The sequence below is a fragment of the Equus quagga genome, chromosome 19 (genome assembly GCF_021613505.1).
Source record: "Equus quagga isolate Etosha38 chromosome 19, UCLA_HA_Equagga_1.0, whole genome shotgun sequence".
Taxonomy (NCBI): domain Eukaryota; kingdom Metazoa; phylum Chordata; class Mammalia; order Perissodactyla; family Equidae; genus Equus; species Equus quagga.
The window spans coordinates 11636889-11657209 of NC_060285.1; the positions used below are offsets into that span (position 1 = coordinate 11636889).

Consider the following 20321-nt stretch of genomic DNA (forward strand, 5'->3'; position numbering starts at 1 on the left):
AAGGAATTCAGTTTAGTATAATACTGTGAACTAGATTTCGGATTTCTTTTGGATTTCACTGCTTTTTCCACCCATGTTCTTTTTCTGTTCCAGGCTGCACTCCAGGATCCCACATTGCATTTAGTACATCGGTTTTTTTTTAAATTAACACAGGGGCTGTCCTGCGGGCTAGCAGTGGCTGGGAAAGAATGTGAACACAGCGAAGTACCCAGAATAAACGCCTTGGGTGCCTGTGCGGGAGGGAGCCCCAGGGAGTCCTGGGGGACACGTGGCCCGCCTGACCCAGGCTGGGGGTCCAGAGGTGCTCTCCACCGGCCCGCCCAGCCTAGGAAAGTGGAGAGAAGGGACATCAGTGTGTCGGCTGGTTTTAATCACCGAGGCTGAGCGTTGGAGCAGGCCCCTGGGGAGGGTGCGTTCCCTGCCTGCAAAAGCCAGTTTTGCCGACCCTGTGGCCTGGTGGTCAGCTCTGGGGAGGACCAGCCTGCAGGTGTCAGGCGGGAATCCTGGGCTCCGCTCCCCAGGGTGGGGAGCAGGCAGGGCTCTGGCTGCCCAGCAGGCCCTGGCAGTCCACATGCTCCTGTGGGTTTCCGGTCTGTCCTGAGTGAGTTCAGGGTGGGTGGCCAGCGGCCCTGCCCATCCCCCCCACTCCTTGGCCCTGGAGCTGGAGAGGTGCTGGGCACGGGGAGCCGTGACAATGAACAGTACGAGCCAGGTGAGCTTGGAGGCCCCTGGGTCCAGTGCTGCTGGGACCCTGAGCCTACCCATGCCCAAGGGGGCACTCTGCCTCCCCACGAGCTGCAGGACTCAGGCTTTGTCCCCAAGATGGCCTCTGGGGTGCCAGAAGAGTTCGGAGTCACCTGACCCTGGGTTTGATTTCAGGTCAGCTGACTTCTCAGACCCTCTGTTTCTTCATCGTTCAAATGGGCCACGGTGCCTAGTTCCAGGGCACCTGGTCGCACAGGGCTGCCCCCAGCACAGGGCCTGGCTGGCGGGGGCACCACCCCTCACTTCCCTCTATTTCCCCATCTCCATCAGCTGACCCCCACCTCCCTTCCTGCCTCATCACCTCCCCCCATCTCCCAGCCTTCCACGCTCAGGGGTTCTCACACCGGCCCCTGCTTGTGGAGCCTCCATGTCTTCCTCGTGCAGACCCCTCTTGGGCTGTCTCTCCGACACCACCTTTCAAACGCCGGCTTGAACACCACCTCGCAGGGCCCAGCTCTCCCTCTGTGTAACTCTGTAACTCCCCTCCCTGTAGATGCCCCACGGCCCCATCACTTCCTGCCTTGTTTCATGGACTCCCGTGATGAAGGCATATCTTCCCAGGGACCAGCCATAGCTCTTGCATCTTGGACTCACCAGCGCCTGATACTGTGCCTGGCACACAGTGGGCGCTCATTAAATGCTCATTGCTTAGAATTGAGGTGGACTGAATTCTTGGAAGCCTCAAGTTCTTGGAGAACAACTCTGGCCCTGCCCATGGAAGCGAGTCCGCAGCTGAGAGGGTCCCCAGGTCTCCTGCAAGTGCCCCAGAGCAGGGACACCCTGGGGCAGGGGGGTGGCCAGGGCCCAGCCCAGCACTGGAGGGCCCCCTGAGCTGCTCTGCCAGACCGCATGCTCCGCCTTCTGCAAACGGCCATGGGGCAGCGGCTTGGGTAAGTTCCCCTTCCGCTTCCTCCTGCCTCCTGTCCCGCTGCTGCTGCTCCCCTGCTGGTGGCCTCGCCAGGCTCTCCACACCCCTGGTGTCTGCAGAAGTGCTCTACGCCCTGAGCTGTCACCGCCGCTGCCTGCCAGGCCCCGGACACGATGCAGGCCATCAAGTGTGTGGTGGTGGGAGATGGGTAGGTACCTCGCTGAACTTTCTCACAGCCCCCTACCAGGTACACCACCCCCCCCCCCCCCCCCGCCCCCGGCATCCCTGGGGAAGCCCCTGTCCTGCAGATGTAGGAGTCCCTGGGAGGCAGCTGGGATGAGCCGCTCCGTTCTTCTTCCAGGCCCCAGAGGGGGCCCGCGGGTGGGCCGAGGACAGCTTCACTCTCTGCCCACTCCACCCCGGAAGCTGCCTGTGGAGGGTACAGGACTGCAGGTGGGGGTGCCTGGGGCCCCTTGCTTGCACTCCAATAGCTGCAGCAGGTCCCCCATGGGACCTCAGTCTTTAGCCCTCTGGATGCAGGTGGGGGGTGGGGAACAAGAATCTGGCCTTTGTCCCCAGGCTGACCTGGGCTCTACTCACTGGCTTATGCTGCTGTGTGGCCTTGGGCAAGTCGCAGCGCCTCTCTGAACCTCAGCTTCGCCATCCGCAAAGAGGCCTATGCCCCCAGGGTTGTTGTGGAGTCACTTGAGATATTTTGAGTGACTGTCCTTTGCTCAGTAAATGTTAGCCTCCTTCCCTTCCCCTCCCCCCTCCCCCCTCAGCCCGCCTGGCTGGGGAGGATGTGTGGGGCATGTGGGCGAGGAACAGAAGGGGGAGGGGGACGTAAGAGACAGAGTTAGGAAAGGAGGAGGGAAGAAGGAGGGGAGGGTGGCTGGGGCGGGTCATGGGGACAGGCGGGGCTGGGGGGCCTTGGCAGCTGTCAGACCTCAGCGAGCTCCGCTTGTCATGTCCCCCTGTGAGCCTCAGTTTCCTCATCTGTCAAATCACAGGTCTAATATGCCAATCTCTTGTGCCTCCCAGCAACTGTGTCTTAGGGTCCAGCCCACAGGTACATCCTGAGGTTTTGCGTCAGTCCAGTCCGACATACCCCAGCATATTCCAGCTGGGCCGGGCTCTTGTCCGACCCTCCCATTCTGCAGAGGGGCAGCCTGAGGCCTTGAGAGACTGGGATCTTTGCTGGCCCCGGCAGTCAGGGGCGGGTTATCAGGCAGCTCAGCTGACTCTGATGCACAGCTGGCATTATCTGCCCGCCCGCCCAGCCCTGCTCACTTCTGCTTTGTATCTGATCTGAGAGGGAGGGCAAAGCCAGGGGAGACGCTCTGCTCATTCCAAGTTACCTTGGTGGCAGGCCCTGGAGGGCAGCGGGCAGGAGGAGAGGGCGGGCGGCCAGCCTCCTGAGAACAGGAAGTGACAAAACCCAATGGGGGAGGCCCAGGACTGCCCCTCTGGCCTCTCAGCTTCCCTCTGAGCTACCTGCGCCCCCCATCTCGCCCCCTCTGTTTTGTCCTCCCTCCGACCCTCCCTCGAGGCCCATTTTGCAGGTGGGGAAACAGAAGCTCAAAGAAGTTAAGCAATTTGCCTGAGACCTCATGGGATTCGAGCCCAGGTCTCTCTGACTCCCACGCTCCGTGCTCTTCACGGCTCTGCCTTCGGGCGAGGTGGGGGGACAGGGCCCCAGGCTTTCCCTGACATCTGCAGGCCGCTCCACTCTGCCAGGCACTGTGCTCGGTTCTTTCGTGGGCTTCATCTAATTTACTTCTCAGCACACTCCTGTGAGGACGAACTCAGCCTGCCCCTAGACGGGGAAACTGAGTCATAGGGAGCTTAAGCGACTTGCCCAAGGCTGTGCCACTGGTGGTGGTGGAGCTGGGATCTGAAGCCCAGGCGTGTGCTGGCAGAGCCCCGATCAGGTCACCCCCCACTCTGAACCCTCTGTCCCCCATGAGCATCACCTGGGGAAACTTGTTAAAAACACAGACTCCCAGTTTCGCCCCACACCCATTCATCCCCGAAGTCTGCACTTTAACAAACACCCCGGATGACTCATACCGCTCTCAGGTTTGAGAACACTGATACGGGGATTCTCAGATGGGGAAACTGAGGCCCAGAGGGGTGGGCCTGGATCTTCCCTGGGGGCTGGGCTGGGGGACCAGCAGGTGCTCAGAAGCTTCCCCGTGTGTGTCCCTTGACGGCTGTCCTCTCGAACCCCCTGTCTTTCAGAGCCGTGGGCAAGACCTGCCTCCTGATCAGCTATACCACCAACGCCTTCCCGGGAGAGTACATCCCCACCGTGTGAGTTCTGCGGGTGCATGGGGCGCACGGCGGCTGGGGAGATACGCATCACCAGCCCAGCCCCTCTGCAGGCACTTCTCTTGTGCCGGGCTGTGTGGGCACTGAGGGTCGGGCAACTGGGGGATGCCCCTGCCGGTCTCTGCCTGGCAGAGCTGCCTGGGGATCCGGCCGGGGAGGCAGTGGCCAACACGGAGGCGAGCTGTGAGGGCGAGTGCCGAGGGCTCTCAGAATGGGGAGACTGAGTCAGGGCGGGGCGGTGGAAGGGGAGCGGGCAGCCTTAAAGCAGGGCCTCTAAGAAGAGGGAGATGGAGGGGCCGGTGAGCAGGGGCAGGGCAGGAAGAGGGGCTGTGTTGGAGAAGTGAAGGGGAGGGTGGGGTGGGTGCGGGAGGAGGGAATCCAGGGCCTTGACACCAGGGAGCAGAGACCCCTGGACACATGTGTGCTGAGGAGAGGGCAGTGCCTTCTGGAGGCCAATCGGGGCCCTGCTGGTGGGGGCTGGGCTGGCAGGTCCCCAGCTCATTGCCTATTGGATGTGGAGGCAGGGCTGTCACTTGACCCGCAGGTAGGAGAGGAGGAGCGTGTGGGTGTCAGACTCAGGAGGCAGAGATGGGGGGCGGCAGCCCCTCCCCCACCAGCCCTCAGCGGCCCCCTTCTCACAGGACAACTTCCCGACTCTGTGGCTTGGCATTCAAGGCTCTATGTAGTCTTCTGTCAACCACACCTTCTGGCTTCACGGCCCCCTGCTTTGCTTCATGTTCCGTTTGCTGCCGACCCCCTCTGTTCACCAGACACTCCCTGGATATTTCCACCCCAGGGCCTTTGCTCTAGCTGTTGCCTCTGCTGGGCTGCCCCTCCTTCCCACGTGCACGGATCTAAGACATCCAGGCGGCTCCAGTGGCCCCTCCTCCCAGACCTTTCTCATCAGGCTTTATCTGACCTTTGACCGTGAGCTATGGAGGGCAGGGAGCAGGTCCGGGTCTTTTGGGGCTGCCCCTTGTCTTAGCACCGCGTCTTATGCACAGTATGATCTACACGTCATCTTACACACGGAGACACGCTTTGAGTTGACCTTAATGGAACTTCGTGCAGAGGCCCTGGGAGGACCACTCATAGCTACCATCTATTGAGGGCCTACTGTGTGCTGGCCCCGGCACGACCTGGCACATGTGACCTCATCTGATTATCACGGGAGCTGGGTATCATCCTACCCAGGATGCCCTGGGGAAGCTGAGGGTCACAGCAGTTGAGGGGCCCGGGCTCCTCTGCTCCCAGGAATATTTCTCCCCAGGACACTGACCCCGGCCCCAGTTGCCTCAGGCGCCCTGGCCCGGGCAGGAGGAAGACAGGCAGCCAGGAGCGGGCAGAGAAACCTGGTCAGGGGGCCTGGAAGGCCGATTTCTGCTCCAGCTTGGTCCCCAGCTCCCCGTGTGGCCTGGTGCCAGTGCCCACCCCGCTCTGCACCTGCCTTTATTTGCTCGTTTACCATCGGTCATCAAACGTTCATCGGCACCTCCTGGTGCCCAGGGAGGGCTGTCTCCAGCCCTGAGCAGGGAGGCGGAATCAGGTCAGGCAGCTCCTGCAGAAGGCCGCTGTCACCAGGAGTGTGCTGGCACTGCCTGTGTTCCTGCCTCTCCCTGTCCAGCTGGGCTGCAGGGCCCAATTGCTGAAGGACCTTAGACCATTCAGTTCTCGCTGAGCCTCAGTTTCCCTTTCTGTAAGAGGTGGGGGCTGGGCTGGGAGGTCCCAAGCTCGTTGCTCGGGTGCCTCCCCTGTGCAGAGAGGTGGAAGGGGCACGGTGGTGGGACTATCCGGGGCCAGTTGCTCTCAGCAACTTGGAGAACCCTGGCCCTTGGTGGGCTCTGTGGCCTCGGGGCACTGCACAACCTTGCAGAAGGACAGACAGAATGGACCAGACAACGGCTACTTTCCCAGCACTGTCTGAGGAGCTGGGTCAGAGCCTCGGGCCGGCTTCACGGCTGTGCCATCAATGCGGCTGCACAGGCCCCGTCCTCAGAAGGGTCCTGCCCTTGGCTTAGTGCTCTGATGTCCCCATCCTGAAATTCTTAATTTTGGAACAAGGGACCTTGCATTTTCATTTCGCACTGGACTCTGCCAAGTGTGTGGCCAGTCCTGCGTGCCCCCGTCCTTGTCTTCGGTACAGAGCTACTCAGCTCTGGTCAAGCCCCCAGAGGGGCTCCCACTGCAGTGCCGGCGCCCTGCAAGGGGGGGAAATCAGTCACAGCGAGCTTGTGACATTGGAGGGTGGGGGGAGCGGGGAGGGCGGAGGTGGGGAAACCAGGCCGCCGAGACCTCTGGCACAGAGATAAAGATTTGGGGATCTTCTGGGGCTGAGGAGGGGAGGGCCTGCCGGGGGACGAGGCGCAAGATCAGATAAGTGGGGGAGCTGAGCCCCGCTTGCTGCTGGCGGCCAGGGATTAGCAGCTCAGGGTCAAACCCCATTTCTCAGATGGGGAGATGGAAGCCTGCTCTGTGGATGGTCCCGTGCTGGGTGTTGGGGGTACAAGGTCATGGGGGCCTGCCCTCGGGGACCTGTGACATAGGGTTTCCATCTCATCTCCTTATAACCATTCTCAAACAGAAGCCCGGGAGAGCTTTCAAAAGTGAGAATTAGATGGAGCCATACCCTGGCCTGAGCCCCCCCCAAGGCCTCCTTCACACTTAAAACCCATCTCCTATCCTGGCGTTCAAACCCTGAAGGATGCTCCCCGCCTGCCCCCCATCCCAGACATGCCAGCCCCCACCTCCACCCCAGCCTGGGTGCTCCGCATCCCCATCACTCAGCTCCCTGCCCAGGTGTCACCTCCCTGACCCCCTGTCTAAGGCGGCCATTCCCTTTCGCGCCCCCCCCCAACCTTCTTCAGAGCCGCTGCCGCGATGGAAGCTCCCCGAGGACAGCGTCCTGGTCTGTCTAGTTCAGTGCTGTGGCACCAGCTTCTAGAACAGAGCCGAGCACAGCGCTGGTGCTCCGTGGTGACCGGACCCCTCTGGCAGGCAGGCAGGGCAGCTTGGGCGTGCCCTGAGAAGGTGCCGAGACTCGGCCACCAGCGGGGGCTCAGCTCTGTGGTCTTCTCTCAGGGAAGGAAGAACACCGGCTGTTCATGCAGGTCAGGTGGCCAGGACTCCATATTCACCCCCATTTGGGAACTGGCAGGTGGAGCCTGGGGTGTCCACAGACGGGACGGCACCAGCTTCCTCTCTGGACCACCTTGCCCAGCTCTCCGACCAGCCCCTCCGCTGCCCCTCCGCCATGCTCCCACTGCTGGCCGTGCTCTTCCTCACCGTGCCCAGCTGGCTTCGGTCTCCCCACTTGCTCATGCAGCCCCTCTGTCCCCTCGCACCCCACCTGGGCCCCCTCGCTGCTTCTCCATCTCCTCCAGCCTCTCTCCTCTCTCACCACTGGCTCTGTAATGCCTCCCATGGTCTCCCAGCCTCCCCTCTGACCTTGTCCAAACTTCTCCACCCAGCGGCCAAGCGGGGCCTTTTCTAAGTGCAAATCTGATCACGGCATCCCTTGCCTGGTGAACCCCTCGCTGGCTGCCCATTGCCCTGAGGACCAAGACCTCAATCCTAACAGTGGTCCACATCCCGCCTGACCTGCCCAATCCTCCCTGGCCCCAGGTCACCAGCTCTGCCCGCTCCCTGGTCTCTGGGTTCCTTGAATGCCTCATCCTCCCTCCTGAGGGGTAGCCTTGGGTGGCGGTTAGGTGACACCTGGTGCTGGGCCCCCTTTCACCTGCCCCCATCCCCCTCCTCCACTGCGTCCCAGGATCAGGGCTGGGCCTGCAGGGAGTACAGAAAGAGGCTGCACAGACTGGGTGAAAACACCCCAGCTGTGTGACCTTGGGCAGGTCACTCCCAGTCTCTGGGCCTCAGATTCCTCATGTGTAAAATGGGGGCAATGAGAGAATCCATTTCCTGGGCCCACTGAAATGAGCTCTGAATAAAGGGCCAGGAACAAGCCCTGGGTGTGCAGCAGATGTGAGCTCGCGGCCCCCCGCAGCTCGGGGTCAGCCCCATGCCCTACCCCAGCCCACTGAGCACCCAGCCATGAGATAGCGCGGAGCTTCCCACATGGACTCTCCTGAATTGGGGAACAGGATTGAGTCCTGGCTCGGCCACCAACTGACCATGCGATCTTGGGCAGGTCCCTTCCCGTGTGCGAGCCTCAGTTTCCTCTTCCAGAAAATGGGAGTGCAGACTTCCCACAGTGCTGGGGGAGGTTCCTCTGGTCCCGGACGCCTGTGGGTCTCAAGTAGGGGGCCCCCCGGGAGTTGGGGATCACTGACATGTCTCTGCAGCAAGCCTTGGGCTCTGGCAGCTGGTCATCTGGGGAGGGGCCAGTGAGGGATGTGTGGGACGTCAACGTCCGATTGCTCAGCTTCTGAGCATCCCCCATGAGGGGGCTTGAACGTCCTTTGTCTTTTTGTATCATCATTGCACTGAGACTGGGCTTTTTTTCACAGTGAGGAAAGTGAGGCTCAGAGAAGCCAGTTTACTCACCCAGGGTCACACAGCCAGGACAAGGCTTCACAAGGAATTCTCTGTTCCCTCCCAACCCTGGGTGGCTGTCCCCTGGCGGCTGTCCCCCGGCAAATCAACCCTCTTGCAGTGCACCTGTCCACTCACTCGCTCACAAATGGGAGTCACAGAAGGAGTAGGACGCAAATCCTGGCTCCTGTGATGAGCTGGCTGCCTTGGAAAAGTTACTTGGCCTCTTGGGGCCTCAGTTTCCTCATCTGTCTGATGGGAGTGACTCGATGTCCTTTGTCTTGGGTCCCATGGGGCTTCCAGACCTAAGGCACGGAGGACCCTGGCCCGCTGCCTGGCCTAAGCGGATGCTCGGTGCTGCAGGTCCCAGAACCCGCTCTTGGCCCAGCACCATGGCCCCGAGACCCGGGGGTGGCTCAGAGAAGACAGGTGCTCTCGCTCAAGGAATCTTGGGAGGCTTTTGGTCCCCAGGATTTCAGCCTGGACACTGGAGGAGAGAGCGTCCCTGCCTCTGAACTCGTTCAGAGGAGTGTTTCCGGCTGAAGCCAAAGGCAGCCCGGCGTCTCTTTCTGTCCCTGGCCGGCACCTTCTTCCCGAAACCCCGCGGGGCCCAAAGCACCCACTATGCGCTAGAGGCTGGAGCCTGCCTCTTGGGGTACGCGTTCAGCACAGATTGCTGGGGCGGGGTGGGCCCCATCTGGCTGGGGGTCAGGAAGGGCTTCCTGGAGGAGGTGACATGGAGCTGGGGCTGGAGGAGGCACACTGGGAGGAAGAGGAGTGGCAATCAGGGGAGGGGGGCGCTCAGGAGGCAGGAGGGAGCAGGGCCATCTGAGGGACAGAGAGGGGACTGGAACACGCCCCAGGGCTGAACAAGCACAGCGGGTTAGAAACGTCAGGCTGCCCACGTTTTTGTGTGTGCGTGTGTGCGTGCATGCGTGTGTGTGAGTGCGTGTGTGTGTGTGAGTGCATGTGTGTGTGTGTGGGCTCTTTCCCAGGACAGCCGGCTTTGGAGTTACTCTGAAGCCTTAGGGCAGCCTGTCCCTAGCAGCATCCTGCGAGGGCTTCATGGAGGAGGTGGCATCCCCAGGGCTTCCCTTCGGTTTGGTTTAATCCTGTTCCACGTGCACTCACTGGGGGCCGGGCCTGGGGCCGTGGAGCTGAAGCAGGCACGGCCCACTGACAGGGAGCCCACAGCCCGTGTGGAGACAGAGACGCACTGCTCGTCCGGTCCGCTCATGGTCACGGCAAAGCAGTCGTCTGAGGGAGGGAACGAAGAGCTCTTCCCACGTGGGGACAGGGAAGAGGTGGCCCGGAGCTTTTCCTGCAGAGGAAGGACAGCCTGGGCAGGGTTTTGAAGCATGAATAGGAGACAACGGTGAAAAGGAAATGGAAGGGTATTCCAGAGAGAGGCCTGGACAGGAGCGAAGGCCAGGAGAGTGGACGAGCACAAGGTCAGGGTGGGTGGGATATTTGGACAAGGAGAGGTGGGGACGGGCATGCCGGGTGGGAGGCAAAGCGTGAACAAGTGTAGGGAGGCTTGGCTGGTGTGTGAAGGGAGGAGAAGGAGGAGAAGCTGGAAGAGCCTGAGGTCTCAGTGGGCCTGGTCAGGGGACAAGGAGCAGGGCCTGTGTGCTGACTTTGATGAGGAGAGACAAGGGGGTGGTCCCCAGCCCTCCGGGGCAGGCAGTGGGGCCATCTGTGGATGCACAGCCGTAGCACGGGTCAGTGAGCACTGGATACGGAATCTGACAGGACTGGCTTCTCACCTAGTTCAGTCACTCACTGTCTGTGTGGCCTTGGGCAAGTCATTATACCTCTCTGATCCCTGTTTTCTCTTCCACAGCATGAGGAGCCAGCACCTTCCTTGCAGGGGTGTGCCTATGCAGAAATACCGTGGGGTTGAATTAAAAGATCTGGAATCTTGTTTGATTGCCCGGAGGCCTCTCTGGTGCTGGCAGGAAGATTTTAGCAGTCACTGTCAGTGCCCCATCCTATCCCGTGGGCATGTGTCTTTCCAGCGTGTGCCCCATTTCCCGAAGGTGCCTGTGACCGGCGGCTTTCGGTGGGCAGTCTGGGGTGGGTTGAAAGACCAGGATTTTAACCCCTTGGGCTGTGCCTCTGCCAGTGGAGGATGGGGATGGTGGATAAATACCCTGGCTTCCTGCCCCCGGGGGTGGCCCTGAGCACCGTCCACGCTGTCTCCCAGGTGGCCCCAGCATGGCGCAGCAGCTCACTAGGGCACCCTGTATCGGCTGCCGTCCCTTCCTCGTCTCTTCCCCACTCCCTGCTATGGGTGCCAGGGCTCACCCCCCAAATAAACCACTTGTACCACCTCCTCATCTCAGGGTTCGCTTCTGGGGGGCCTCACCTACGATGGAGATGGACATTCATTCAACAACGGTCAAATATTCAAACACTGGGCGACCAACTTCAGTGTCCAGCACGGGAGGCGGTACAGAGTTATTCTGATCAAGCCTCAGTGGGAATGTTAGGCAGCTTCAAAAAATCACCTTTCCAAAGTGGGCAAGGGCGGAAGAATGGTGGACACAGTGTTTTCCTCCTTATGCTTACCTGCATTAAAAATCCTAATGTAACGAATCAGTAATGAGAAAAAAAGTAAATGAAAACCAAGCTGCATGGTGCTGTGTGACTTCAGTCCTGTCTCAGCCCCTCTCTGGGCCTTGGCCTCGGCCGTGGAACCAGGGACGGGAGGTGCTCGGGCTCTGGGCTGGAGACTGACCCTTCCGTCTTGCCTGCTCCCCACAGGTTCGACAACTACTCGGCCAACGTGATGGTGGACAGCAAGCCGGTGAACCTGGGGCTGTGGGACACGGCCGGGCAGGAAGACTACGACCGCCTGCGGCCGCTCTCCTACCCACAGACGGTGCGCTGCCCCACCCCTGCACCGGCCTCCGCTCTCCCGGTTCCCTCCTGCGGGATGCCCGTGGCCCACTTGGCCTGGGGGACCCTGACCCTCCTCCTTGGCCCCCCCCCGGGGGGAGCCAGGGACTCCTCCCCCAGCGCCCCCATTCCCCATCGGTCCCTGTCATCACTGTGCCCATCTTCCCAGCCTCTCTGCCTCATGGGCTCTGGCACCACCTGGCTCCCCATGGGTGGGGCGGGCGACCCTGGATGGGGCCCCAGTAGGGAGCCCAGGACGGTGAGCCCCGGGGGTGCTGGGGAGAGGAGGAGAGACAGGGCCCCCTGCAGGTGGCTCTGTGGCTGGTGGGCCCGGGGTCCTCAGGGTGGGGGCTGTAAGCAGACAGTGGGGTAGCGAGTGCCCGGTTGGGGTATGGATTCTGGTTCCAGGCAGCAAATGTCGGCAGCCTCGCTGCCCCAACTGTAGGAGGGTTGGAGCAGCACTGACTGCAGAGTGCTGACCGCTTAGAGAACTGACCGCTAGGACAGCCCGCCCTCTGGGAGCTCTTCTGCACGTAGACGGACAGCAGCCTGGAGGAGAGGCGGGAAGGGCACCCCCGCTCTGCCCAGACCCGACACCCCAGTGTCCCCTGGCTCCCCCGTCAGTGGCTGCGCGGTGTGCTCGGAGCCCAGGGGGGACACCTCCGGGTCCCTCGCAGGTAACCCTGGCCTTCTCTGTCCCCAGGACGTCTTCCTCATCTGCTTCTCCCTCGTCAGCCCCGCCTCCTATGAGAATGTCCGAGCCAAGGTGAGCTGGACAGAGCAGGGCCCTGGGGCAGGTGGACCCGAGGGAGGGCGGGAGGGAGGGATGGGCAACTTTAGGCCTGGTCCTGGGGCAGCAGAGGGCCCGGGCGGAGAGGGTCCCTAGGGACAACCAGGGCTGGGGGGACTCAGAGGGTGAGATTCGGAGGGGGTCTGGGAGGGGGCCGGGACGGTTAGCTTTACTCTCTGTCCTCTGAACCGTGTCCCCTGCCCACTCGCCCAGTGGTACCCCGAGGTGCGGCACCACTGCCCCAGCACACCCATCATCCTGGTGGGCACCAAGCTGGACCTGCGGGATGACAAGGACACCATCGAGAAGCTGAAAGAGAAGAAGCTGGCGCCTATCACCTACCCGCAGGGCCTGGCTCTGGCCAAGGAGATCGGTATGGGGCTCGGGCTCAGAGAGCGGGGCTGGAGGCTGGGAGCCCTGAATCAGCCCCATGGAGACTGCAGACATGGGCTCCAGGGCCGTGCTGTGTACTGGCTGTGTGACCCTGGATGAGTCACTTAGCCTCTCTGTGCCTGTCTCCTCATCAGCAAAACAGGGCAATAGTAAGAGTTCCGGGTAGTTGGGAGAATTAAGTGAATTAACACCCATGAAGCTACAGCAGTCCCCCCACGTGGGAAGTACTCTGTGTTAGTCATTATTAGTAGTAGTAAAATCCATCAGCAGGTGTTGAAATAAGTGCATTTTGAGCAGGCAGAAGCAGGGATGGAGTGGGTGTGCTGTGGTTACTTGAGGACGGGCAGACAAGTCAAACATGCGTCTTCTGGGAAGGCTTCCTGGAGGAGGTGCTTCTGTCTTGGGTGACACCTTCCTCTCTGCTTCCTTCTCACCTCCCTGTCCCCATCCCCCTGGCTTCTCAGCCCCATCCTTCTTTCTAATTTCTTCTAATCACTGGGCCAGAGAAGTAAAGTGACTTCTCAAGGTCACACAGCGAGTAGGTGGCAAAACTGGGATTTGAAGGCGAGACAGCAAGTTGCTGGCTTGGGGGCCTCCTCCTGGTGACTCAGGGCTGCCTGCCCAGGGCAATGATGACAGGTCTGGCCTCTGCCTGGCATCGAGGCCTTTCGTCCTCTATCAGGCCTTGACCTGCCTGCAGCCTGGGGATGGGCCCTCGCCCAAGAGCCAGGACCACTAACTGGGTCTGGCCACTGTGAGCAGGGACCCAGCTGCCCCGGGTGCTCGCCCTCCCCACGGGGTCCTGCAGGTCCAGGGTTTGGCCTCCGAAGAGGTGGGGCCTCCCCACCCGTCCCGGCCTCAGCCCTGCCCCTCTTCCTTCCACCGGAACAGGGAGGGGGCACAGAGATGTGGGGACTCACATCGCTTCACAGAAAGAGAAACCGCAGCCACCTCCCCCACTTCCTGTGACTTCCCAAGCGACATGGCCATCTTCCTGCCAGGGGCCTCAGGTGGCCTCTTAGACCCTGGGTCCCGCGCCCCATCCAGGCTCTGGTTCCCAGGCCCGCTGGGCTTTACAAATGTCAAGGATTGCACTCCTGCCTTCTCTCCTTTCTGGCCAGCCTGTCCCCTCTCCCGGACTCCCTCCGCCCATGAGCGACTCTCCAGTCCGCACCGGCCCTCTCCCTTTGAAACACGTGCTTTGGGATAAGGAGCAGGGGGCCTGGATTCTGGTGCCGGCTCCGGCACCGACTGTCTGTGTGACCTCGGGCCAGGGGCTCCCCCTCTCTGGGCCTCAGTCTCCTCATCTGCACAAGCTGACCTGGACAGTCCCCAAAGGTCCTTTCTCCTCTACAAGGAGATGACTCGGGGATTCGGCCTTGGCCTCCAGCCAGTCCCTCCTGGAGCTGACGCCCCGTGTGGGTGGGGCAGGGCCCCCCCTGACCAGCCCAGGCTGAGGGGGAGCCTGGGGACCTGCAGGAGGAGGCAGACAGCAGCTGCCTCTGCCCCCTCGGCCGCTCCCCAGCCCGGGGGTGATGGGGTGTGGGGGCAGCTCTGACCCAGCTGACGGTCATGCTGATGTGGACTGAGCTCGTCCTGGGGGCTGGGCCCCTGCGTTGTCTTCCTTCATTCCCCCAAGCAAGCACGAAGAGGGGACTCTCACCACTCCCACTTTACCAAGGAGGAAACTGGGGCTCAGGGAGGAGAAGTCACTGGTGCGAGGCCACCCTGGTGGGGCGTGGCAGAGCCCAGATTTGGGCACGGGCTGCCTGGCTCCCTCCGTCCTGAGGATCAGGGTTGCCTGTGCCCCCAAGCCCTCTCCGCAGTGACCCTGCCCCTGCCTCGGCGCAACAAGTTATCATCTGTCAACCTGTCCCGACAGGTGGGAGACGGAGGCGCAGAGGGGACACTGGCCGAAGGCTAGACTGGTCAGAGGCAGGGCTGCAGGGAGCCCAGGCCTCCAGCTCAGGCGCCGGTTCTGGATGCCACTGAGCCAAAAAAAGCCAGGGGGGCACCCAGGAGGAGGCAGTTGGTGGCCATGGAAGAGTGGACACTGGCTCCGGTCCCTAGCAGAGAAACAGTGGCCAAACGCCCAGTGACCGCTTTCTAGGGACAGATGGTTCTGATGGTGAGACTGCGGACAGAACTCAGGGGTCTCTGTTCCTGTCCACCAAACCCCCGCACCACTGCCCACGCTCCCTGGTGGTGTGCTCCTACGTGGACGGGAAACATCCAGCGTGTGACTTTGGACAAGTGACGTCCTCTCTGAGCCTCGCTTTCCTGGTCCCTGCCCCTCCTTTCTTTCTCCCCAGTCCGGGGCGTCGGTGGGCTTCCCCTTTCCAGGAGCTGCCCCTCCTGAGATCCTGCTCCCCCTCCCTGCTGGGCATCTCTGGGCCCGTGGCTTCCCCTCTCTGGGCCTGATTCCTCACCTGGGAAGTGGGGAATCACAGGATTTCTTCACAGCATTTTTCCAGAAGCGTCTGGTTCGGGGCCGGGCGGGAGCAGGGGCCCATCAGTGTCATGTGCTCCTTCCCCCAGGAGAGGGGGCTCCCGGGACGGGGCAGGGTCCCCTTCCTGCCCCTCTCCTTCCTCTTGTTTCTGAAATTGGTCCCAGGCCTCTCGAAGAAGGGGCCCTGCGGTTCCTCACTTCAGGGAAACGGGGTTGTAGTGGACTCGCAAGGTCCCTTCCAGGAGGTCATGGAACTCTGCCCCTGGGAGGGGGGCTCTGCCTGCCCTTCTTGCTGTCTGTGCCCCAGGTTCCAGCCCCGAGTGGTCCTCTCGTGGGGCAAAGGAGGAGCTCTCCAACTCCCCTTCCTCTCGCTGAGGGCCCCCAGCTGCCCCGAGGTGCAGGAGAGATGTCCAGCACGTGACTGTGGACAAGCAACTTCTCCTCTGGGAGCCTCAGTTTCCTCATCTGTACACTGGGCTGATGCTCAGCCACGGTCAGATGACGTTTGGAGGGTCCTGGGCTGGGAGTGGGCTGTAAGGATCCCCAGGCCTCCCGGGGAAGCCTGGAGGTGGGCATGTGGCTGTTTTCTAGAAGAAACGGAGACGCAGAGAGGTTTGGTCACCGTGTACGAGCCCTTCCCTCCCAAGGAAAGCGCAAAATTCCCGCCCGCCTTCCGCAAGCTCAGGGCTTGTGTCCCAGAAATACAGACCTGCTCTCAGGGGTCTCAACCATGTCCACTGAGCACAAGCTCCCGACTTCAGGCACCGGGGGGCCTGGGAGGGGCTTCTGCCCAGCACCCTCCCCTGACCTGGGCCTCCGCCCTCTCCCTGCCCCTCCCCAGACTCCGTGAAATACCTGGAGTGCTCGGCCCTCACCCAGCGAGGCCTGAAAACCGTCTTTGATGAGGCGATCCGGGCCGTGCTGTGCCCCCAGCCCACGCGGACGCAGAAGCGCCCCTGCAGCATCCTCTAGGGGTAAGAGCCCGTCCCCTGTGCCTCATCCTCCCCCATAGTCCCCCCAACGCGGCAGGCTCCTGCTGGGAGGGGGCAGGAGGAGAGGGAAGGGCCGAGCCTCACACCTGCCCCTGGGAGAGCCCAGTCCTGCGGGGAGACCTGACCCACACATGCAGGGCTGGAGGCAGACTGACTCTCGGGGCAGTGGAACGGGGAGGACTTCCTGTGGCGGCCGAGTGGGAGGGCCATCCTGCAGCAGGAGCTGGGAGCCAGGAAGGAGCTGCAGAGCCATGAGCGGGCCGTAGAGTCCGCTTGTCCCAGATTCTCACCCCTGCCTGTCTCCCTTCCAGGTGGCGCCCAGCCCTCCCAGCCAGATGGTTGTGACTCTCCAGGAGCCCCACCCAAAGCCCGATGGCACCCCAGCTGGCCACACTGTCCCCTCCCTGTGGCGTTTCCTAGCAGATGGCTGCAGAGCTTGGCTGATTGCCTTCTCCATGCTGGAGGCCCCCTGGGCCCGCAGGGTATGAATCTGCAGGTGCTGCGTCCTGCTCCCCTCCCGCTCCTGCCTTCCTGGGGGCCAGAAGGGAGCCCCGGGACCCAATGTCACTCCTGTGCCACCGCGGTCAGTGCTGGCTGCTGCGTGTGGCAGCATGTACCTGTTTACCCCACTCCCAGCCAATGCCTGAATCCCTTCTGGAAACTTCCGGCCAGACGATCACTGGCCACCACTTGTATACCTTCAGGGACGGGTCTCTCCCTCCCTCCGGGGGCAGCCTACTTCAGTACTGATGGTCCTGCTTGTCTGAGAGTTCTACTGAGCTAAATGAGTGTCAGAACTTTGCTTCTCTGGTCTTAGTGCTCCTTTTTGGGACAATGCAAACAAATTAGGTTTTTTACATCTCTGTGGGCATCTGCCCAGCCCGTCAAAGGCCTGGGTCCAGCTCACTCTTGCCACCTCTCAGGTCTTTCTGCTCCACTCACAGGATCCTGAGCTGCATTTACCTGTGAGAGTCTTAAAACTTCCAGACCTCAGTCAAGACTTTGGCTATTGCAAACAGAAAACCCAATTCAACCTGCTTAAGCAGAAAATAAATTTATTGATTCAAATTTGAAAATATCATGACTTCAGGTGCAGCTTGATCAAGGGGGCTCAAATCATGTTATCAGGGCTCACGTTCCTGTACCTCTTTGCTCTGCCTTCTGCTGTCTGGTTCATTCGCAGGCAAGTGACTCTCAGGGCTTCATCCTCCCAGGTTCAAGTTCAGCAAAAAAGGGCAAGTGTTTGCCCCAGGCAAAGTTCTAATTAAGATTTACTCTGATTGGACCAGCTTAGGTCCTGGGTCCCCTTTCAGCCAATCCTATTTGTCAGGGAGATGCTGTGCTCTGATTGGCCAGGCCTGGACCATGGGACGCATAGAGCAAGGAGCAGAGGTCACCCTCCCAACACCACACGCCAGGGTGGAGAGATTGGTTCCCAAACGGAGACTGGAGACTGAGGGCCTTGCTGGGATTTCGGAATATGGGTGTGGGCAGCCAGAGACCCCCAACCTCCACCGTCGGAGGTCACGGGAAAGCATCCCGACGGTGCAAGAAAGCAATGGCAGTCCCAGCAGGCACGAAGCAAAGGCGAGTGTCTTTAAAAGAGAGATGGGGGCTGGCCCGGCGGGCAGTGACTAAGTTCACCTGCTCTGCTTCAGTGGCCTGGGGTTCTCGAGTCTGGATCTCAGGTGCAGACCTACACACCGCTCATCAAGCCACCCTGTGGCGTTTCCCACATACAAAATAGAGGAAGACTGGCACAGATGTTAGCTCAGGGATAATCTTCTTCACCAAAAAAAAAAAAAAAAAAAAAGACAGAGAGATGAAGCTGTCGTAAGGATCTAAAAAGTTCATCCATAAAGCACAGCGGCACCCGCATGGAGTCGGTCCCACCTCAGTGTCTGTGATGTACAGATGCCAGACTTTCTCCTCCTGGGACAAGTGCCCTTCTCTACCTAACCTCATCCCTTCATTCATTCATTCATTCATTCATTCAACGCGTATCCACTGAGCACCCACTCTGCGCCAGGTACCGTTCCAGGGGCACGGAGGGTGGGGGAGAGGTGGTCCAAGTGTGGGGACCCCACAGGGCGCACACGAGTTCCTGCCCTCGTGGCCTGACGCTCTGGAGAGGCCAAAATAAAGGAAAGAAGAAGAGACACAGGACTCCGACCCTGACAACACAGAGGCCCCCAGGTCCCCTGGATGAAATGCTTCGGGTCCCCATTTTCCGCTCTTCCAGAGCTCGGCCCCACCGCCCCCCCCCGCCCCCACGTCCCGAGGGTCCCAGGCAGGACCCTCCTGAGGGAGCCCCGGCGCAGGGGGATACCCCATGGCCCATCTGAGCTGTGGCTCAGACAAGGTGGTTGAGTTTGTAAAGTTACCTCTCCTCTGAAACCAAACCAGAACCCGGTTAAACGGGCCATTCTTACTGGGGCCCCGGGATAAACTGGGGCCCCTCCCGGGGCCTGGCCACGCCCCTGCCCTCGCTCCTCCCCTGCTCACTCCTCAGCCATCGGCTGAGCCCCGTTCCTCAAAGCCGGTTCAGGCTTCTTCACCCCAGGCCTCTGCCCTCGCTGGTCCGGTTTCCCTGCTTCGAATAATTCCCTCCGCTCCTCGAGCTCCCCTGCCTGCGAGCATGGCTTTGCCCCCGAACCTCACCCAGGGGACGCGTACTTGCTTTATATCAAGAACACCGTCCATACGTAACCTGCGCTCTCACCTGTGAGCGCTCACCTGGCGCTTATTTCCTCACTGGCTCCTCGTCTAGCTTCCCAGGGTGGGCACCAGCAGCTCGGCTTTGCAGAGAAGGAAACAGAGGCACAGGGGGCACAGACTTGGAGCTCCATTCACGAAGGCAGCCACTCCCCTCTTCCACCTCCTACCTCTGTGCCCATCCTCCTTGCTAACAGAATCCTAGTTTTGTGCAGAGTAGCAATATACCTAGCCTCAGACAAAAATACTTGCTTTCCCAGGCTGCTTTGCAGCTGGGGTCCCAAGGTTGCACAGTTCTGGCCCACAAGACACAAGTGTTAGTCAGCTGGAGAGGTGGCTTCTGTGAAAGTTTTTGTTTTCTTCCATAAAAAAAAAAAATGATAGACCCAGCCAACACTGCTCTTTGTCCCATCGCCTTCCCTGATGAATACTGATGAGATGTCTGGAGCTGCAGCAGCCATCTTATGAACATGAAGCCACAAGTGTGATGATACAGGCTAACATGCTAAGGATGGGAGAGGAGAAAGAGAAAAAGAGCCTGGATCCTTGACAACTTTGTTTGGCAGCTGAACCAATGCCAATGGCTGCCTTGTTACAGGAAGAAAATGAAAATGAAACCACCTATTTGTTTACTCTATGGTTGGTCAAGCCTGCTATTGTTAGCTGTAGCTGACGGCACTTGTAACTTGGGTCTTAGGACTTCTAACCCTGTGCTCTTTCTACTGAGTCATCTGCCCAGCAGCCACCAGACATGGGGTGAGTCACTCGTTTCTGCTCTGCAAAGTGGTGGAGGACCAGCAGCCCTTCAGATCGGAAAGATAGACCTTGAGGCAAGTCAGCGAGGAGGCTGTTTAGAAACACGAAGAACTGTTGGTTGTGGGCAGGAGCTGACAACACGGGGAGGCTCCCTCATTCTGTTACCGAAACCAAAGTGGGTTGGTTCCCTCCTGGCAAGTTAAATCAGACTCGCCACCAGAAGCAGGTGTCTCACAAAGTCAAGTCTATTTGCGGTAAATAGGAGACCACGAGAACCATTTCCAGAGTCATGGCTTCCCGAACAAAGGGAAGCAGGGACTTTTATTTCGGACGAGGACTGAATATTCAAAAGGGAGAGGCGGGTATTCGCTTGTACAGGCTCAGCTGGAAAACACACTTCCACATACACTGCAGGCCATGGTAATGAGGCCTGAGCTCCTCCTGGAGAGACCTTCGCAAAGGTCACAGGCATAGCTCTCTCGCGGTGAGGCTTGGTCTGATTCAGGCTGGTTGTTGACTGCCTCTCCTCAACATAACCAAAGGAGAAAAACCCAATTTGGAACAACAGTTAAATGCCTCCAAACCCACCCTTGAGTTCCTCGGGGCAAACAGTCAGTGACAAGTGACTCCTGAGCACCCAGCAGCACCAGGCCTGGGCTGGGTATGGGGCTCTGGCATCAGACTTGGTCCTGGTGATGAAATCATCGCCCGGGGCACGGAAAGCACCTGCCAGCACGACCACTGCATGCTGGGCTCTCGTCTCAGCGCCGGGCTGCTCCTGATCCTGCCTCCAAAGCAGAGGCCCTAGGTGCCCCTGGCTGCTCCCATCCCCCCTCCCAGCATCCACTGCTCACCAGGCCTGGAGACTTC

The 20321-nt window shown here is 60.4% G+C and overlaps 1 protein-coding gene across 1 annotated transcript; it reads left to right on the forward strand.

Annotated features, from left to right (window-relative positions):
• Positions 1–1587: 1587 nt before the first annotated feature.
• On the forward strand, positions 1588–16782 carry RAC2 (Rac family small GTPase 2). Its single transcript, XM_046646371.1, has 7 exons — positions 1588–1841; positions 3875–3946; positions 11222–11339; positions 12060–12122; positions 12360–12519; positions 15830–15962; positions 16292–16782. Exons 1-6 carry the CDS (start codon positions 1807–1809, stop codon positions 15958–15960), a joined length of 579 nt encoding a protein of 192 aa, XP_046502327.1. The 5' UTR covers positions 1588–1806; the 3' UTR covers positions 15961–15962; positions 16292–16782.
• The last annotated feature ends 3539 nt before the right edge of the window (positions 16783–20321 follow it).